General features: G+C 42.2%; 4 protein-coding genes across 5 annotated transcripts in view; 1 reads left to right on the forward strand and 3 right to left on the reverse strand.

Annotated features, from left to right (window-relative positions):
* LOC308104239 (GTPase IMAP family member 9-like) overlaps positions 1-1,095 on the reverse strand; it is a 1,964-nt gene extending 869 nt beyond the window's left edge. Inside the window, exons 1-3 of the mRNA XM_080454618.1 lie at positions 966-1,095; positions 299-370; positions 1-184 (exon numbers count right to left, since the gene is read on the reverse strand). The exon at positions 1-184 is cut by the window's left edge and continues 869 nt beyond it. Of these exons, the coding sequence (XP_080310744.1) occupies positions 1-184; positions 299-370; positions 966-975 (266 nt within the window). The 5' untranslated portion in view covers positions 976-1,095. The remainder of the gene's footprint in view (positions 185-298; positions 371-965) is intronic.
* A 1,318-nt stretch (positions 1,096-2,413) lies between these two features.
* On the reverse strand, positions 2,414-4,142 carry LOC308104247 (GTPase IMAP family member 9-like). The gene is made up of 3 exons (XM_080454630.1): positions 3,958-4,142; positions 3,679-3,793; positions 2,414-3,459 (listed from the first exon to the last, which is right to left on the reverse strand). The coding sequence occupies exons 2-3, from the start codon at positions 3,782-3,784 to the stop codon at positions 2,621-2,623; spliced, it is 945 nt and encodes a 314-aa protein (XP_080310756.1). The 5' UTR covers positions 3,785-3,793; positions 3,958-4,142; the 3' UTR covers positions 2,414-2,620.
* A 4,439-nt stretch (positions 4,143-8,581) lies between these two features.
* On the reverse strand, positions 8,582-13,434 carry rasd2b (RASD family member 2b; the record flags this gene model as incomplete). 2 transcript variants are annotated; one of them, XM_080414910.1, is made up of 4 exons in its annotated part: positions 13,115-13,434; positions 12,310-12,668; positions 11,287-11,619; positions 8,582-8,970 (listed from the first exon to the last, which is right to left on the reverse strand). In XM_080414910.1, the coding sequence occupies exons 1-4, from the start codon at positions 13,393-13,395 to the stop codon at positions 8,867-8,869; spliced, it is 1,077 nt and encodes a 358-aa protein (XP_080271036.1). In that variant the 5' UTR covers positions 13,396-13,434. The 2 variants fall into 2 exon arrangements, with proteins under 2 accessions (XP_080271036.1, XP_080271035.1); XM_080414909.1 differs by lacking the exon at positions 8,582-8,970 and having other exon boundaries at positions 11,060-11,619.
* Positions 13,435-14,674: 1,240 nt separating this feature from the next.
* The window catches only part of mycbpap (mycbp associated protein), a gene marked incomplete at both ends in the record, with an annotated part of 19,729 nt that continues 14,403 nt past the window's right edge, over positions 14,675-20,000 (forward strand). Inside the window, 7 exons of the mRNA XM_080442398.1 lie at positions 14,675-14,744; positions 16,491-16,616; positions 17,011-17,117; positions 17,551-17,719; positions 18,258-18,373; positions 18,486-18,636; positions 18,803-18,918. Of these exons, the coding sequence (XP_080298524.1) occupies positions 14,675-14,744; positions 16,491-16,616; positions 17,011-17,117; positions 17,551-17,719; positions 18,258-18,373; positions 18,486-18,636; positions 18,803-18,918 (855 nt within the window). The remainder of the gene's footprint in view (positions 14,745-16,490; positions 16,617-17,010; positions 17,118-17,550; positions 17,720-18,257; positions 18,374-18,485; positions 18,637-18,802; positions 18,919-20,000) is intronic.

The following is a 20,000-nucleotide window of genomic DNA, read 5'->3' on the forward strand; positions in this document are numbered from 1 at the left end:
TCGATGACCTGCACCACGGTCCCGTCCACTTCTCCACTCTGCGTCTCACAGTTCTTGGTCACAGACACAGGGCTGGGGTCCTCTTTGAAGGCCATTCTTCCCAGGATAGTGTTCCCTGTCGCACTCTTCCCCGAGCCTGTCTTGCCCACCAGGACTATCCTCAGCCCTCCGGACAAATCCAGACCTACAGAAGGAGAGGCAAAATCATTTTAGCTGCCTGGTAGTGATCTATAATTTATAATTGACGCCAAGCCATATAAGGGTGTGTGGCTGGGGGAAATGAAATTAATGAACGTACCATCGTAGCCAGATAAACCACTCCCCTCCGACCGTGGAATTGTTCTCTGTTTTTTCTCTCTTAGAGGTATAGCTGCATGTGGTACAAAATAATACAAATGAGAGGTGGGTCACAGCTTGGTTACTGTGAACATCTGCAATATATTCTTCTCAAATTTCTGACTATGTGATTCACATTCACATGCAGATTAATTCAGAACTTTATTGTCACATCACAGGTTAGGTGTAAAACATAATGTAAATTCTCTGTTATATAAGCTCCCATCATTTGCAGTTTTAAGAAAGAACAAATGGGTAAAGAGTACAGAGAGAAAGAAACACGGAAAATAATTGTATAATTGGACAGAATGTTCCATTTCACAAGTTTTCAAATGTATACAAATCTTTTGAAAATAGCAGATCTACAAGCTCACAATGCGTCGCATCGCGACACATTGTGAGCTTGGCTATTTTCGAAAGGCCGAAATGTGGTTAATGTATGTTTCGTAATAATAATCAAAATCTACAAAGTAACTAGTAACTAAAGCTTCCATATAATTGTAGTGGAGTAAAAGTATAATAATTGCCTCAGTAGAAGAAAAGCACAGAAATGTGGAAATACTCCAGTAAAGTAAAAAATACCTCAACATTTTACTTAAGTACAGTACTTGAGTAAATGGATGTCTTACCTTCAGCCATTATTTGAGCTCCCTCTCTGCCACACCAAGATGACCACAGTTGTCCGAATCCCAGCTCAAAAGATGTGAACTGAACTTAGACAAGCTCTGTGGCTCTGTACCCTCACGAGTTCTCTGCATGGGAAATTTCTGGAAGTTGTGCCTATTGAGAAGGGGCTTCCTATTTCCTTGTATTGTCTCCAGTTTTCATTTAAAAGTACACATCCCAGAGTGAGTGTCAACAACACTATAAATATTCTGACCAAGTCTCTGAGTCTACACTTTTCATCATAAATCCTCATCCTCATCCTCATAATAACCCTCATGATTCTTCAGAAGAGTACACAGGTTATTTTTTGGGATGGATGTTGAATTCTGTGTCATAATTACATTTGACAGCAATAAGGGGAGGAAGGGACCGCACCTCTAGACTGCATCACATCCTCCCTTTGTGGAATACCCCTCCTGCAAAACATGCAGTGCTCTGTCTGCCTGTTAGTGCTGAAATCGAGACCACAAGCAAGACCAAGGCCAGACCGAGACTGAGGCGGGCAAGACTGAGAGGTGGGTTCAAGAACCACTCAAGACCAAGATCAGCATCATTTTGAATCCTAATCGAGAATCTAACCAAATAATATGTACGAATATAAGTATAAAATACATATAGATGCATATTAAATCAATGTGTCCATTTGTATTTTACTTATTTATTAACATTAATATATATAACAATAAAACATATTTATTTATTTTATACATTTTTAGTCCTGTCAGTAAATGGAGAATGAGTGTACCACAACTGATTTCAACAAACTGTGGTAATACCTGTAGGAAATGAAAATGTATACACAATGTTTTATTATACTTTATTCAAAGATATGGCCCCAAATGTTCCACTAACCAAGTTTATACACGACACACCATACAAACAAATTACACTGTTACTCATAAACATATTTTCACAAAATTGTAACACAGTTTATAGCTGCAAATGTACACTATAAATAACCCCCAAAACCAACATGGATATGTTGAAATAAAATTAATTCATATCACCATATATATAAAACCACATATATAAATACCTCGAAAAGGTTAGTGACACCCACAGCCACGAAACTAGAGGGAGCGTAAACAACAATCTGGTACCACCCACCCATAAAACAAACATGGGCAAATTCTCCTTCTATAGCACAGCCACCAAGGAATGGAATAGTCTAACCCCATCCCTCAAAAAATGCAGTTCGCTGGGCTAATTCAAAACAGCCCTAAAAACTCATCTTTCTGGAGGCCTAAAGAGGAGCTAGTACCAGTTTCCCTGTAGACAGACGACCCCCCCCCCTCCTCTTTTTTGTACATATTTTTTATTTCCTCATGCTTTTTTTGTATATAATTTTTATTTTTCCATGCCCCCCCCCCTTTTTTTTTTTTACATATATTTTCTTTTTTTTTCATGCTTTTTTTGTACATAGTGGTATTTTTTCTGTATTATCTGTATTTTCATGTTGATTTTTTAACTGTTTGGTTGCTACTATATATGTCTATGAAATAGACCCCAACGGAAAGTCCTCAAGGACTTTTTTGGCCGGACCTTTTAGACAAAAGCATTATAAATGTAACTGTGTTGTTTTACATTCTTTTGCCTAATAAAATTTTCAATCAATCAATCAAACCAGATGTGAAAAATAAAAGTCACTTGTCACGTAAATGTCAAGCAATCTAAGGCATTCTTGAGCTTGAGTTAATCCCAGGCCAGCGACTGACAAACTAACTAACATATAAGAGGTTATAAATGCCCCTCCACCAAAAAACAGAGTAGCAAAAAACACCTTTTTACACCAAGACCATTGCTCCTCTTCGATCTTCTGCTGTGCTTTCTTGTACATGTCATTGGTGTAGCATGTTCCACTGTTACTTTCCACCATTTGCTCTATCATCTCTAGAAGTTCTTCGACTTGGTTACGAGACTTCACTCTTGGGGGGTTATTGATGAGTGAATGGTTATTGATGAGTGAATGGTACCTCCTCCCACAAGAGTTAATCAGTCTGCGTAGCTCATTACTCTCTTTCAGATAGTCCTCCACTGACATGTCTTGCAGATCGTCTGCATGCGTGAACAGAACTATGGTGTACATGGAGGCATCAGGGCCAAAGTTATCTTTGATCCATTTGATGGCATCCCTCTCCTCCTCAGTGAATTTCACCTTCAGCCTGATCACCAGTAAGAATGCGTGGGGTCCTGGAACAGACAGCTTGACCCACTCCTCGATACTTTCTTTTACCTCCTCTTTCGTCATGTCGGTGTCATAGAGGCCTGGCGTGTCGACAACCTCGATTTTCCTTCCGCCCATTACCACCTCCTCCTTCTGACAAGACTTTGTCTCAGACTCGGGTGACTCAGACGAGCTGAAGACATTCTTCCCCAGGATGGTGTTTCCAGATGCACTCTTTCCCGACCCGGTCTTTCCTAAGATAATGAGTCTCAGGTCCATGGGCTGCTTAAAATCTGTGGCCAATTGGACAAAGAAAGTATAGTGAACAAATTAACAAACATGCACACCAAAAAGAATGTTGTGTCAACAACACATCAACAACAATAGCAATGACAATAATAAAATATGTTGCCTGTGTGTGTGTGTGTGTGTGTGTGTGTGTGTGTGTGTGTGTGTGTGTGTGTGTGTGTGTGAGAGAGTGCGTGTGCGTGTGTGTGCGTGCGTGCCCATACCTTTGCCTTGCTTCTTGCATTCAGCAGTGAAGATCTGAACACATAATGTGACCAGCACAAGCAGGCTCCAATATGGGACCCAACCTTTCCTGTGCGACATCACCATAGCACTGACCTAGAACCATCACGAAAAGTTAAAGAAAATAAGAGTGAAGACAAGAGTGTGTGACATCATCATTGCCGTGTCATAAAATGTGTTCCTAAATATGCTGTTTGGTTTCATAATGTAAGACATCCAGGTAATTAGAAACGAACAATAGCCTTTACATATTCACAGACCTGTTTGAGCGTTTCCTTAAAGTTGGATGTACAGTATGGTGCTACCTGTACTGCAGGTAGAAGAAGATTCCTGATATGGTAGCTTGGTAGTGTTAGCAGGTCCTCATCCTACTAACAAATGATGCACTGCTGTCTGCTAGGCTTTATTTTATATGTGTTGAGTTTCACTGAACCTCCCTGCCAGCAAAGTAAACCTAGCACACAATGTGCATGATTGACACAAGCAGGGCACCATCTACTGGAGTAAGGAGGGACAGCATAATAATATCCAAAACTGGGGAAGTGTGTGTGTGTGTGTGTGTGTGTGTGTGTGTGTGTGTGTGTGTGTGTGTGTGTGTGTGTGTGTGTGTGTGTGTGTGTGTGTGTGTGTGTGTGTGTGTGTGTGTGAGAGTGTGTGTGTGTGTGTGTGTGTGTGTGTGTGTGTGTGTGTGTGTGTGTGTGTGTGTGTGTGTGTGTGTGTGTGTGTGTGTGTGTGTGTGTGTGTGTGTGTGTGTGTGTGTGTGTGCGTGCGTGCGTGCGTGCGTGCGTGCGTGTCCTTTCCATTCTCTGTCTATCATCTAATTGCGTGCACAAGCTCTACCTCCCTCAGTCCTTATCTCAGTGTCCCCACCTCCGCTGCTGTCAACCAGTGACTGATCAATGTGTTAACTGACATGACCATGACTCCATCATCACACTTATTAACTCAATATTTCAACCTTCATCCCTCATTGCCCTCACTTTTTACCCCAGTGTTGAAAACATCAAAACAAAGTTATATTGGGGGGAAATGCCCATGGATTCACTAAGATAGAATAATTGCAACAACAAATAGCCTACACAGCAAAACACAAGGAGGCACTGAGACAACATGGGATCAATTACCTATTCCAGCAACAATTTACAAAAAAAACATGTTTTGCAAAAAACATTTTTCAGAAAAAAAGAAAGATGTTTTTTGTTAGGTTTTTTTTTTACTTCCCAAATATGCACAAAAGCAGAACCCACCTGATTGGAACAGAACTGTTAAGGTTAAAGCTCTCTATTCTGATAGTAATCATGTTAGTGGGGTGCCAGGACACTCAGTCATTTCAAATTAATGTGAAAGTTAATTTTTCACTTCTACTTTGTAGATATTGGTCTATAAAACAATTTGGCTCGAAGATATATGAACCAGATTGAAAAAAATATATTGTTTTTGCCCCATTTCCAAAATGGCCAAAATCGGAATTTTGATGTTTTGATACATTTCTTAATTTTCCCACAATTACTGTGTACATTTTTTTTTAATTGCTATATCACGTCAATACTGTGTGAGGAATCAACTGGAGTTAAAATATTGATGTTTTGAATATTCTGGTATGGAAAAAAAATAAGATGGCTGCCATTTACATCAAATTACTTCAAATTACACCTAACTTCTATTAGGCCTGGACAGTCAGTCATTTCAAGTTGTTGTGAAAGTTTAGTTTTCACTTCTAATTTGAAGATAAGGGTCTATAGAACAATTTTAGTTTAGAAACCAGATTGAAGTGTTTGTTTGTTTTTTACCCATTTTCCAAAATGGCAACAATCGAAATTAGTCTACATGTAGGTCAGATTTCCAAAAATCTTAACCATGAAGGCAAATTGTGTTAATTTATGGCATACATGGTTTTAGGGGTAATAAGGGGTGCTGGATCCAAATCTTCTGTATGTCCAGCACAGAAATGGTTCAGAAATGGCTGATAATGGCTGTACAATAAGTACTTACAATATATGGATTTGAAAAGCTCCCGACCTGGGGATTGAGCTGGGCCATCAGGTGTATAGGGAAGATGGGCTACTCAGTGGGGATACAGTGAAGAGACATGGCCTATTATAGGCCAGGGTGTGAAGGTTGGTGCAAAGCTATCAGAAGCCACTGTCTGGATGAGTGTAACAGGGCTATGGAGCCCCTCAGGTGGTAGAGGGGGGTATGGAGTGGGTGGTGGGTTTGGAGGTAATAGGGGGTCTGGTTTATGAGTTTAGTGAGCCTAGGATGCCCCTCAGGTGGGTAAAAGGGAGTAGGGGGGTCCCTGCATAGATCCTTGGGCACTTGGAGCATGGGATATCAAAGAAAGACCAAGAAAGCACTCCATCGGCTGATTCCCTTTCCCATCTGATTCCCTTTCCCATCTCATAACAGCTGCCAAAGAAATAATGCTGTAGAGTGGGGCATTTGTGAGCCCAGGAGGAGTGCTGATAACCGGTTAGAGAGAGTGTTGATATGTGAGTCGGTTGCTGGTGATGGTGGTTCTAAGAACTCCATGTTGTGCATGGCTATGCGTACGGCCGACAGGCGTGTCCCTAGTCTGGTTGTTTCTAAGTAATATTACCAGTGGTCATCAGTGACTTATCATTATGGCATGGGCTGTAACAGGTGAATACAAAAAGCAATGCTTGTCTGTCCGATAGCAGCAGGAACATGGCCCCTTGTTGGCCTGGAGGTTGGTTACACTAGGATCATATGGAGGAGAATGGAGCACAGGGCGAATCTGGAGCTTATCAAAACTGTACAGGGGAGAAGGGGGACTTCCAGCTGTCACAGGTTCCCTTAGGCCTAATTTGTTCCAAATAGTTTGTAATATCCCCTATAAATGACAATTTTCCCAATATACGTTTTAAACACGTTCCTCACATTTGATCTCAAATCAGAATATGGGATTGGATTCCCCATAGGCCTATATGAGAACCTAACAAACTAAATTCAATCAAGTTTCTGCCTTGTGTAGTCAAAAATATGTTTTACGTAATATATTTCAGCCTAGTGGTGGCCGCCATCTTTAAATGGTGAATTTTGAGCTGGGCATACAGCAGATTTGGATTCAGCACCACTTAATACCCCCAAAAAAAATTATGCCATAAATTAATAGAAATCCTGCCTATATTGAAAGACATTTAACATGCTGTTCTGGAATGATTTATCTTAAAATGGAAAGTAAAACTAATACTAATAATAATAATTTACATAGCAAGACACTGTAATGTTAGTTATTCAAGTAGATATATGGGTAGTGGAGACAAAAATGGAAATTAATGCTATTCCGACACATATGTTAGCGCATAGACCTCTTCTGACTATTCTTGTGGAAATGTGCAGATAGCAGAAGAAATATTGCTTCTTTGGGAAATATGTGTGAAGTACCAGTTGCTACTCCTGATCCTGAATCCATAGATACCTCATTATGTTCATATTGGATAATCCAATCAAAAGTTATAACAGTTCCCATATTTTTCTATGGCTGGTGTGGGGTTGGGAACCGCTGACACACCCTACAGGGCATTTTCTTTATCTGAGTGCTTGACACTCGAACCAGAAATGTTCTATAGACCCTTAACTTCAATTTAGTAGTGAAAACAAAACTTTCACATCAATTTGAAATTAAAACAACAAATTACCCATACTCGGTCCCCTACTATATCTATTTTTTGTCGATATGCGCCAATACTGAAAAATGAAATTGATTCTATGGGTAATATGCTTGAAGTACCAAATGCTACTCCTGATTCTGCATCCAAACATATCTCATATGTTCAGATCGGATAATCCAATCAAAAGTTACAACAGTTAACATATTTTGCTAGGGCTGGCAACTGCCGGTGCCCCCTAGAGGCCAATTTTTTATCTGGGTGAAAATATCTTCGACCAGAATTGTTTTATAGACCCTTACCTTCAAATTAGTAGTGAAAACGAAACTTTCACAAGAATCGGAAATGAAAATTAAAAATTGCATTGACATGGAACCCCACTATGTGTCTCCTCATCTCTCCAGCTCTTTGACGAAGAGAAAATAAATGTTCAGGTTTGCCCATTTATTCCAGTCAGGAGAGAATACCCAGTTATCTGCTTCCATTTTATAGTGTTCCATTTCCAATTTTGTGAGGATTTCTTTGTGTCATCACTTCCAATTTCACTTTTTTATCCTGTATCCTGTATGAGTTATTTCTCCTGAGAGAGAGAAAATTGGTATCTTGAAATTGGTATCAAAAAGATAAATCATTGCTCCAAATGTACAGTAAATCCTCTGAGTGTTAATCCTCCAAATGTACAGGCACGTACAGTATTGCATCTTCCTCTGATTCTCTTTGTATTCTTCTCTAATATCGTTGCTGTTGGGTGGAAATCTTGTATTTCCAAAACTGTTAATTTTCAGGAAATGGGGAAAAGAATCTGTGACCCAATGGATCCAATGTAGTTATTATTTAGTCAAGCTCTTGTTAATACTTTTCATTGGTTCAATATTTACATTGAACCAATGAAGCATGACATTAACAAATGTATCATTGAGAAATATAATGTTACATGCTGCTGAACTGAATTCAAAATATTGTTTAGTGGCAATATACAGTAGCAAGAATTCATGATCGCTTTTGGTTATTGGTTGTTGATTTAGCAGATTTAGCAAGTATAGCTTTCCCACTTTAATGTCCCATATAACCTGAACTCACTCTACCACTGAGAGACATAGCATGGCAATAGCACTGTAAGCACTGAAAACAGTTTTGGACATCGCTGTTGGATTCCACCCAACAGCGATGACATTATACATTTTTACAATAGCACCTAATTGCATCTGAATGAGACAAGACACTTTTTTGATGGTCCTGCATTATATATTTATGTAAAATGCACAGATGGGATGGTTGGAGTTACATAAGATACAAAGAAACCGTTAGAGATGAATGCTTTCATCACTATTTTAGGTGTGGGGGATGCAGGGATGGAACTGTACATTTTGTATCATACACCACAAATGAAAAGCGGTACAAGAGGGTTTTGCTTCCTTCGACGCACAATTAACAATATTATTGTAACTGACATGAGTCATAATGACCATAATGAGTGGCAGTGTGAGAAGCTTGTTATGGATGATTGGGCTGTTATCCGCTGCCAAATGGTTTTCAAGATTCATTTGATAGCAGTGTCCATGGAAACGCACCTGCCTCCAAAGTGATGATAGACCTTCAGAGACTGCAGTAACAACACAGAATGGAAAACATCCTCCTTTTTCACTGTGGAAAATGTTACATGGAGTTTAACGACGATGAAAATAATGTGGAAGCTAGCTATAAATCATTGATTGAGAATGTGATATCTTACAGCGTAACATCTTGGTGTGTAAAACTGTAAAGTTGGTCATTATTGCTTATTGGGGTGGTAGTAATCTCACAACTAAAGAAATTATGTAACAACCTCAGAATTATCTAGCCGAAGGATTTATACACAGACTGTACTGTTCATCACTTTGCTGCTGCAGTTGTTTTTAAACAACTGCAGCAGTCTTTAATTATTTTTCTTTTGCTGTACTGTACAGCACTTTGACCTGCATTTCGCTGTATGAAAAGGACTATATTAATGAAGTTCACTATCATTATCATTTTGGACTGCAGGCTTGACAACGGCAACTCCCTCCCAGTTCTGTCGACGCATGCTCTTTCAAACCCCTGCGGCTGATCCTGCCTGCTTTTCGACCTCCCAAAATCTTCACATCCCACTTCTGTGCTCCCTTACGGTGGCTCATTGCTACTCCCTTCACTGGCTATGCCTGCATCCAATCGCCCCCACTGCTGACACATTCGCTATTTTCCACCGCAGTCTGAAAACTCACCTCTTCAGACTCTGCCCCACACCCACTATAGCACTCCTTATTCATTTGCATCACTACTTGTATTTTGATTATACTGTATGCTATGCATAATGTCTGTTGGTTACTTGTTCATATACTGTAATGTGTTCATGTTATTTAGATAGACGGATGCTGTTTCAAGGTTCAAGGTTGTGCTTCATTGATACATCTTGTGTACAGGTACATAAGAGTCAAACTTATTTTTGTTCGGCTTCCTTCAGACAATGCAGCAGCATAGGTAATAATAATAACAATAGTAATAATAAAATCGTAAAAAGACATCAGCGTATGTACACATGCATATGATCTTGGTATATCATATACACCAATAGCATTTCTTCAGTAGCTGCCACCTAACTTTATGTAAAAAACTTCTCAGTATCTTTACAGCAGATTAGGTATAGGAACAGTTCAAGCCTATTAGAGTGCAAGAAAAGGACAGGCGAGGGAAGAGGTGTGAGGGATGGGGGGGGGAGCGTTTCTTTTTGTCCTGGTCTATTTTAGTTCTTGTCAGTTCATTCATGTGCCTGATTGTACGGGGAAAGAAGCTTTTTAGCTTTTTTTGCCAGTGGCTCTGAGACTGCGTAGCCATTTTCCAATGCAGCAACATCTTAAACAGTCTGTGGTTGGGATGGCTTGGATCCTTGATGATTCCGCAAGCTTTGCTGACACAACGCTTGTCGTATAGTGCTTGGATGGGGGGAGATCATATCCACTTATGTGTTCGGCTGTCCGCACAACCCTTTTGCGTTGCCTTGCGGTTGAGGTCGGTGCAGTTGCCATACCAGGCAGTGAAGCAGCACACACACACACACACACACACACACACACACACACACACACACACACACACACACACACACACACACACACACACACACACACACACACACACACACACACACTACAAGAAGACTAATGGCTCAAGTCAAGACAGATTCAGTTCAGCAAACGATGGGTTCCGAACGATGGGCACACACACACACACACACACACAGACAGACAGACAGACAGACAGACAGACAGACAGACAGGCAGGCAGGCAGGCAGACAGACAGACAGACAGACAGACAGACAGACAGACAGACAGACAGACAGACAGACAGACAGACAGACAGACAGACAGACAGACAGACAGACAGACAGACAGACAGACAGACAGACATTCTAGACCCCTTAGCTCTGGTCCATATAGACGAATCCACGGACACGCTGCCTGTAGGCAGTCATACCCGCTTGACACCACAGCTATGCCTACAGGCAGCGTGTCTGTGGATTTGTCTATAGTTGGGAGAAGTCCTAACACCATGGACCACCAGACCAATAGACCCCTGAATGATCAGATCGGTATATTATATAACAATTTTTATTTCAAAATTCATATTCAAATTTCATAATATATATCATATAAGCTTTCAGCACAGTGCATGTAGGCTATTCAGTTTGTGTTAAATGAAGTGTTTCACAGTAGCCTCTCACTGAATTTGACACTTTTCCAGTGGTTTAGGCTTAGCAGACTTTTGTGTCGAATCAGGCCCCAAAACCTGGCGCAGGTCGGAGCTGAAACTCGGCCGACGGACCAGTGGATACAGTGCGCCACACGGATCGTCACCAACAGCCCTCTGTCTGTCTCTCCCTGGAATACGGCCTGTCCACATGGCCTGGTACGAACGAATGGACACTTTGCGGTGCTGAGACGGACCTGTTTCAGTTGGCAGTCCACCTTGTTTGGCTAAAGTCTCGAAAACCTTCTCTAGACTGGTGCTATCTTTGGCGGAAGTTTCGAAGTACGTGCAGTCCTCACCGAGAGCTTGGAGAACCTCCTCCCGAGATATGTCTCTTTCCGACGGAGCGAGGTCAACCTTGTTGGCGCAGATCACTATGGGGACATGGACATGCGCGCACTGGCGGGCAGTCCGCGCAACAGAGGATCTGGCGAGTTTGGATTTGGCCGCCAGTATCTCCTTGCGCAAGGCGCACACCTCATCAAAGGAGCCCCGGTCATCTAGGCTGAATACTAGTAGAAAAATATCACCTGTGGAAAAAAGACCACAATGGAAGTGGATTGTCATTAAAATTATAATTTTCTCCAACATTTTGAATTTGTGTCAGAACTTGATATGGGACACAAAAAAGGCAATTCAATTACTTATTCAATTCAATCAGTGGTGGAAAGTCACTAAGTACATTAACTTAAGTACACTAAAACATTTTGAGATATTTGTACTTTAGTATTTCCAATTTCCAATACTTTTATTTCCAACTACATGCTCTCAGATCAAAATATTGTACTTTTACTCACTAAAGTTATTTGAAAACTTTAGTTACTAGTTACTATTTGATTATTATTACAAACCAGAAACCATACATTACCCACTTCAGCCCTATATACATTTCGGCCATTTGAAAATAGCCATCTACAAGGCAAGCTCACAATGTGTCATGGTGCAAGGCATTGTGAGCTTGTAGATCTGCTATTTTCAAAAGATGTATATACATTTGAAAACATTTGAAATGGGACATTCTGCATAATGACTAGGCCTACTTTTACTTTTGATGCTTTAAGTAAATGTAATGCCACGTTTGTAGGCTACTTTTACTCAAGTACATTTTGAATTCCGGACTTTTACTTGTAACAGAGTATTTCCATATTGCAGTATTGATACTTTTACTTAAGTAAAACATTTTTAGTACTTTTCCCGACCATCTGAATTCAATTACGCACCAGTAAGGATGGAGAGCCGGCGCTTGGCCGGGAAGCTTCTCTCCCCGGACGCATCGAGGACGTCGATCTGGTAGGTCTCTCCGCGGATCCGGAACAACTTCCGAAGGAAGTCCTCCGACGTGGGCTTGTACTCCTCAACGAACCCGTCCCGGAGGTACCGACGAAGGATGGAGGTCTTGCCGACCCGCGGCGCACCAAGGACCACAATGCGCTTGCAGTTCTGCGGCTTGGAGGCGCACAACAAGTCTTGGCGCTGCTGGCCGAGATGGCAGAGGCGAGACTGACCACTGAGAATGAGCGCTGCCAGCTGGTCCAGCGGTGACTTCTTACCAGGATGGCTGCTGGAGGAGACGGACTGCCTGTTGGTAAATCTGTCACAATTATTACATAATCACCTAATCGCAGTTATTTTTGCATAATCCTCATAATCGTTTCCATGTTGAAAAATGTTCATATATTTTCAAACATAAAAAAATATAGTGTAAATAGACCATCTACAAATAGACCATCTACAAGCTCACAACATTGTGAGCTTGTAGATCGGCTACTTCCACTATTAATGATTTTTTTTAAAGTAGGCCTAGGCCTATAAAGTTATTAAATATGTCAGTCATTTCTTTGTATAGTTAGGTTATTTGTCATATCTACCCTGAGCAACTTCAAAGCCTAGATAACATATTTGTATGCAGCATTATGTTCCAGTGTTCAATGACAAAACCACAATTAAATCGTTAATCGCAATTATTTGTGTGGCAGTTAATGACTGGAGTAAACGTCATGTAAGTAATAATCGTGACATCCCTACCTGTTGGCAGTACCAGACCGGCGGGTCTTACATTCCTGCTTCCACTGCAATGCGGCTTTAAGAATATGAATTCCTGCTTTAAGTCCAGAACAGCTCAAGTGCTGCGAGGCGTCTTTGAACGCCAGTAAGACCTTGGCGGTGCCGGCGGTCGACATTATATGACCATCCCCGCTCCCATCAAACTGGGAACGATCGATGCTGTTTGAACAACCGAGTTGTTGGTGCGAAACTTGGACTGAGGTCTGTGAGCCGGTGGTGGTGGACGGTTTCCCCGTTTCCATGGTTTTTGTTATCAGTGGTGCTGCTGATGGTGAGAGTCAGATGATATGAGTATGATATGATAGGTTTGGGGTGAAGATCAAAATGAACTGAGTGCGTAAAGTGATGTTTCATGGAGGAGGAGGACACAGCTTTTATATCGGTTCTAGTCGTGTTGTTACTCCTCCACGTCACGACCAGGTTTGCCTCTCCTCCCTCTCATGCTGCTGATTGACAGGTCCAGGTGGTGCCTGTGTTCTCAAGTAGCCTAGGTTACATCGTGTTTGTGCCAATATGTGCCCATAATTTGTGCCAGTGTGCCAATGTCCTCGTGCAGTGGCACAAACATGCACGATCGATGTTTCACATGTTCATATTCTACGGATATCATTTAGTGGCGAAAAGGCCCATCCATCATCATGTCAGAATAAAACTAATAGGCTACTTAACCTAAACCATCCATGTGATGTCTCTGAGGTGATAGGCTTTGGGTCAAAATCATTAGGCATTCTATTTCACTCAGCATGAAAAATAGTTTTAATATAGCAGCAGCCTATATATCCTAGAACGAACCACATCTCACAAGGTCAGGCAATGTTTTCTTGGGTTTAAAAGCCTCTTCAGACCTTGTATTGAACTGTAGCCTACTTTCCTGCGCTTTAGTTTTTTGCAAACTGCTAATAAAGTATTCAATCAATCAATCAATCAATGTAAAAGTAATACAATAAGGCTACTTTTAACATATAGGCCTACGCCTACGGCCCTACCACCAATATAATGTCTACTACATTATTCATGTTATTCCTATTTATTTAGAAGAGAAGAAATGTAAACTGATAAAAAAAAAGAAGCCTTTAAAAGGCTTTAAATTGTCTACAAGGCTACAACGTGGGTCCCTCTGTGAAACAAAGTTAACATTTTAAATTACTTAATTGCTTGGGCATGCGTGCGCGGGCGTGTGTCATGGTGTGTGTGCGTGTGTGTGTGCGTGTGTGTGTGTGTGTGTGTGTGTGTGTGTGTGTGCGCGCGCGCGTGTGTGTGTGTGTGTGTGTGTGCGTGCGTGTGTTTGAGTGTGCGTGTGCGTCCGTTGCCATGGTTACAGCAGCTGAAGCATGTCTGTCTGGGAGGTGGTAAAGCTAAGCTATAGTGTTCGTTATTGAAAAGTAGGACAACAGCCTACTTAAGAAATAGCACAAATGATAAGAGGAACTATGTGCATGTTAGTTGACCAATAATATTATGCTCAAATAAAGTGTTGTTGACAAACGTATAGGCTACTTGTAGCCTCCTATGACAGCTGTCATGGCTAACGTTAGCGTAGCCACACCCTCCGGACAGACACAGAAGGAGTTCAAACGTCTTCTCCCTCCAGGTACAGTAAACCTAATATATCTATCAGTTGATGTCTGTAGCTGCTGTCTCTTTCTCTTTCCATGGCTCTCGCTCTCCTCCTATCTCTGTATCTCGTTCTCTCTCTCTCTCTCTCTCTCTCTCTCTCTCGCTCTCTCTCTTTCTCTCTCTCTCTCACGCACACACACACACACACACACACACACACACACACACACACGCACACACGCATGCACGCACGCACTCACGCACGCACACACACGTTTTTCAAACCTGTTAATGACTCTATAGAAATGTACTTCTGATACAGAGAATAGCGAAAATGTGACTCATAGATCAGCTATCTTCACAATTTTTGAAACTTTTAAAATCGAATTGAGAAATGTAGACTATTTTTGACAATATCATGAGCAAAAATTGCCACAGGGGGTCAAAGACCACCATCTTTGCCACAATTTGTCAGTGTTGGGAAACACTGACAAATTGGACCATGATTGGCCTGGACTGCTGGCGTAGCGGTCCAGGCACCTAGGCTCAATGTAGCCTGACACTCTCCCCCCATTTCCTGTCAGCCTATTGTCCTATGAATAAAGGCATGAAAGCCCAAAAATAAATCAAAAAAAGAAATTTATAATTGGACCATGACAGGTTAGATCCATTGCTGTCATCACACATCCTCCAGGTGACATCACACCTGCAACCAAGGCTTCCGGGAAGTACTGTACAAGAAGCTCTCCCTCTCCAGGGGAAAAATGTGAAGAAGGCAATTTGTGACACCTTCTGCACAAAAAACATTCTGTATAGTGAAAAAGACACACCTTCAAGTAGCACTAACCATAACCTAGTTCCTAGTTTTCCATCTCACAAGGACATAAAGCCTGGAAAATAACTACTGCTGAACATGTCTAACAAAAGTACAGGATGTACAGGGCTTATTAGTCACTATATAGTAAATGGTACAGTAAATGGTGCATTTATAATGCACCTTTATCCAAGGCTTTACAATGTGCATTACATTCATCCATTCACACACACATGCACACATCGACGGCAGAGGAAACCATGCAAGGCACCAACCTGCTCATCAGGAGCAATTAGGGGTTCTCAGTGTCTTACTCAAGGACACTTCGACACTAACTCTGGGGGAGCCCGGGATCGAACTGGGAACCTTCCGGTTCCCAAGCGGCCACTCTACCTGAGTGGCTTAGGACTTAGTCACTTGTCACAAGTGCATTATTATCTTGCTTTTTATAGTGAGTATAGTGGGATAACAATGCACTAGTAGAGCATTACAATGTTGGTTCCAAAATACATCTCAGATTTTTATCGTTTTGCTTTCATCAGTGTGCAGCAGCAATCCTCTGAAACTATATTCTATGTACTTCTGTGTCTTCTGATTAATTCATTTATGTATTCTTCTTTTTTTAACCAGAACTCTCTTTTGAAAGAGAGCCCTGCAGAACGCATGTTAACAGAAAAGGATTGACTCCCCTCCCTCTCCTCTCCTCTCCTCTCCTCTCCTCTCCTCTCCTCTCCTCTCCTCTCCTCTCCTCTCCTCTCCTCTCCTCTCTTCTCTTCTCTTCTCTTCTCTCCTCTCCTCTCCTCTCCTCTCCTCTCCTCTCCTCTCCTCTCCTCTCCTCTCCTCTCCTCTCCTCTCCTCTCCTCTCCTCTCCTCTCCTCTCCTCTCCTCTCCTCTCCTCTTCTCTTCTCTTCTCTTCTCTTCTCTTCTCTTCTCTTCTCTTCTCTTCTCTTCTCTTCTCTTCTCCAGAGAAACCTTTGCTAATGGCTGGTGTCCTGGTACATGAAACACAGCCAGCTGATGGGACTAGAGAGTCTGTGTTCCGTCCCATGTCACAGACAATGGACAATGTGTCTCAGCCTCAGGACTACACAGGTGAGATTAATTATTTGTTGGACAAAGGTAACAATTTGGCACAGAAAGCACATAATAATTACACATAACAATTACAAAAATGTCACACTGCCTGCAATAATTGTTGCATGTGACATGTGGCAATCAGCTCTTGAACCTTGTAATACTGTACTACTACTACTAATACAATTATAAAAGACAGATATAAGATAGAGCAACTACTGCAAAAATGGGCAACATTAAACACTTTCAACCTGGCGTCCCTCTTTTGGGCAAGTCATCATCCACTTTCAAAGAATTTCAAAACAATTGGGAGTGAAAACGGCGCCACTTCCACATTCTTATGTCGCCGATCCAGGCACCAGGCTGATGTTGCTGTTTCTGCTCCATGTGTATTGTGTATGGTCTCTTTCAGGACCTGCATGTGTTCGGTTTGATGATCAAGGCATGATTCTCCCACATAGTATCCTGGGTAATCTAGAGGGCTTTAGGAAGTACCTGGAGAGCAAGGGAGACACAGAGGTGAGGAGCGCCTTCAAAAATGACTGTGGAACTGTTATAGACCTACATGTGAATGTATGACATTAGAGGTCAGACGACCTAAATACAGGTATTCAATTGATAAATTATGTTTTGAATTAAGATATCAGAGAAAAAATCTATATTTGGCCCACTGTCCATTTTGTAAAACAAATGAATAATCAGTGCTTGGGATATAAATATATTTTGAAGAATAATACACCTCTTCCTCTGTCATGGTTTAGGCTTGACATGTTTTCTTGTCTAGGTTTTTTATTGTGTGTATTATGTTCCCTGGTCTAGTTGTCGTAGTTCTGCGTTCCAGTCTGCCCTTGCTGTTTCTCATTTGTAATCAGCCCCATGTACTATATATTAGTCTTGTTAGTCAGTCCTTGTCAGATTATTGCCGTGAGTTATACACTCTTCCTTCCTCCAGTTGTTGAGGCATGTCCCGGATCACAGTAGAGAGCATCCAGCTGAAGCCCGGGTTCAGAAGGTTGTGAAGGAATGCCCCGTGCTTCCTCCAGGCCACATACTCAGCAACTCCCTGGAGCACTGGAATACACGCGTAAAACAGCGCCGGCGTCAGGAGGACTTCTTATCTGGTGAGTTTATCAAAGGCTGTTAGGTTAGAGCGAGAATCAGCCAACATCCATGGGAATAGCTGCAACAAGGTTACAGACAGACAGACAGACAGACAGACAGACAGACAGACAGACAGACAGACAGACAGACAGACAGACAGACAGACAGACAGACAGACAGACAGACAGACAGACAGACAGACAGACAGACAGACAGATAGATAGATAGATAGATAGATAAACACACATCGTTGATGCAATGTTTATCAGCTAGTAAGTTCCCCACAATGTATTATTATAATCAAGATAATTATAATGTAGAACATACTTTGAGAGGTGAATAAATAGTTCTGAATGAATGTCTGCATAGAGGTACACAGTGTAAAAGAACATGAACATAATTGATCATTATTTTGCAGGTCTGCAAAGAATGGTCAACGTTGTTCTCTCATTAACAAGCCTGTCAATGTCAACCCTCACAGCTGTCCAACTGAGGGTTCAGTCAGAGTACACAGTATTTTTCCATCTCACCTTTGTTTCCCCTCTGTCTCTCTTTCAGGCTTGCTCCACAGGCCAGTGGAGAACTTGTTGATGAACCAAGGTGACCGTTTCAGACAAATCCAGGAGGAGAAGGAAATCCTGAGCCAAGTCCTGCCAACCATACAGTCTGGATATGTAAGACACAGATCCCCTGTCTGACTAGCATGAGACCCACTCACTGTCCTAACTCCACATCACATTCAGCTCTTTGGAACATTGTGTGTGTGTGTGTGTGTGTGCGTCTCAGGGCCACCGTGTGGGCAGTGAGTTCTGGAGTCTCCCTCAGCGTTATGGAGATGAGAAGAGTGGCATTACTGCCACCCTGACTCGGACGGAGCAGGGGTTGCGAGAGCCGGTTGCACGTGTAGGACGGACACTCATCACGCGGCAGGAGTCACGTATGCATGCGCACGCGCACACACACACACACACACACACACACACACACACACACACACACACACACACACACACACACACACACACACACACACAGCCTCTTCAGCCTCCCCATAAGATTGTGGAGACTGTATTGTCTCCACAGTTAAATTTGTGTCGTTTCAGGAAACGGTGCTGAGTTGTCGCGTCCGGCTGCGCGGGCCTGGATCCACGGTGAGTACCTGGAGCGACAGCGCCGGGAGCTCAGAGAGGTTCTGCCAGACCTGGACTACAACCCGCCGGTAACACACAACTCAGACAAACATGTAGTGTAAGCTTATAGGCGCAGTAGGCCACATTCATGTAGTAATACTTGAACAAGTTCTTAACATTCTGCCAACTATCAGTGACTCAAATGGTGTGAGAGAAAATGCAATCTGTGTAATTCCTTGCCTCTGAATTTGGGCCCTCTGAAATCTCACTGCTCGCAGTATCTCTCATCCAATCAGGGGAGCTGTTTGAACTTGAACTATGGGATGGGTCTGTTTGTCCGTCCGTCCGTCCGTCCGTCCGTCCGTCCGTCCGTCCGTCCAGCCATCCAGTCGCTAATTTCTACACTGCACCTCTTACTGTAGCTCTATTGAAAACAAAGATGTATGACACTGAACACAGCTACTATCCTGTCAACTAGTTTGCAAGTCAATATCCAGCAATTTGTTAAGATTTTAGATTTGCTTGCAAAGCTGTAGATTTGTTAAAAGTTTTGTAAAAAGATTTGTTGAAAGTCCCATTTCAAGTTTTTGACAATTGGCAGATTGGAAGTGTTACATAAGTATTTTGCATTAAAATTGGCCTTGCTACCCAATCAAGGCACACTGTCGCTGTCTGCTGCTGCTGGCAAACTGCCTCGATGTTCCGAACCAGCCTGTGTTCTCGCCTCTACCACTTGGCACACTGTGTTTAAACATTCTGTACGCTGAACAAGCCACAACAGGGCACATTCACGCACGCACACACACGCACGCACGCACGCACAAATTGTATTATGTTCAGAACCGCATTGGCCGCTGTCTGCGTACCCTCGTAGCTACATGGTCGTGCAAAGTATAATCAGCCATATGAAACCCGGTGAGTGCCCGGCCATAGAGAAGCAGTGTTGTGGTGCTCTCAGCATGACAATCACTCTATCACTGGGGGTCCTGGGGCACAGCCAGTTCTAGATCTCACGTACATGCATGCATGTGGACTTCTGTTCACAAGCAGTGCCCATTAAACCTAATTTAACATCTTGAGTAGCAGGTGTTGATTAGAACTCTCCCTCTGTCTCCCTCAGCGCCCTTACAGCTTTGAAATCTGTTTGTTTTATTCTCCCTCTGGTTATGCA

This window comes from Gymnoscopelus braueri (genome assembly GCF_963280865.1).
Source record: "Gymnoscopelus braueri genome assembly, chromosome: 2".
In the NCBI taxonomy this organism is placed as follows: Eukaryota; Metazoa; Chordata; class Actinopteri; order Myctophiformes; family Myctophidae; genus Gymnoscopelus; species Gymnoscopelus braueri.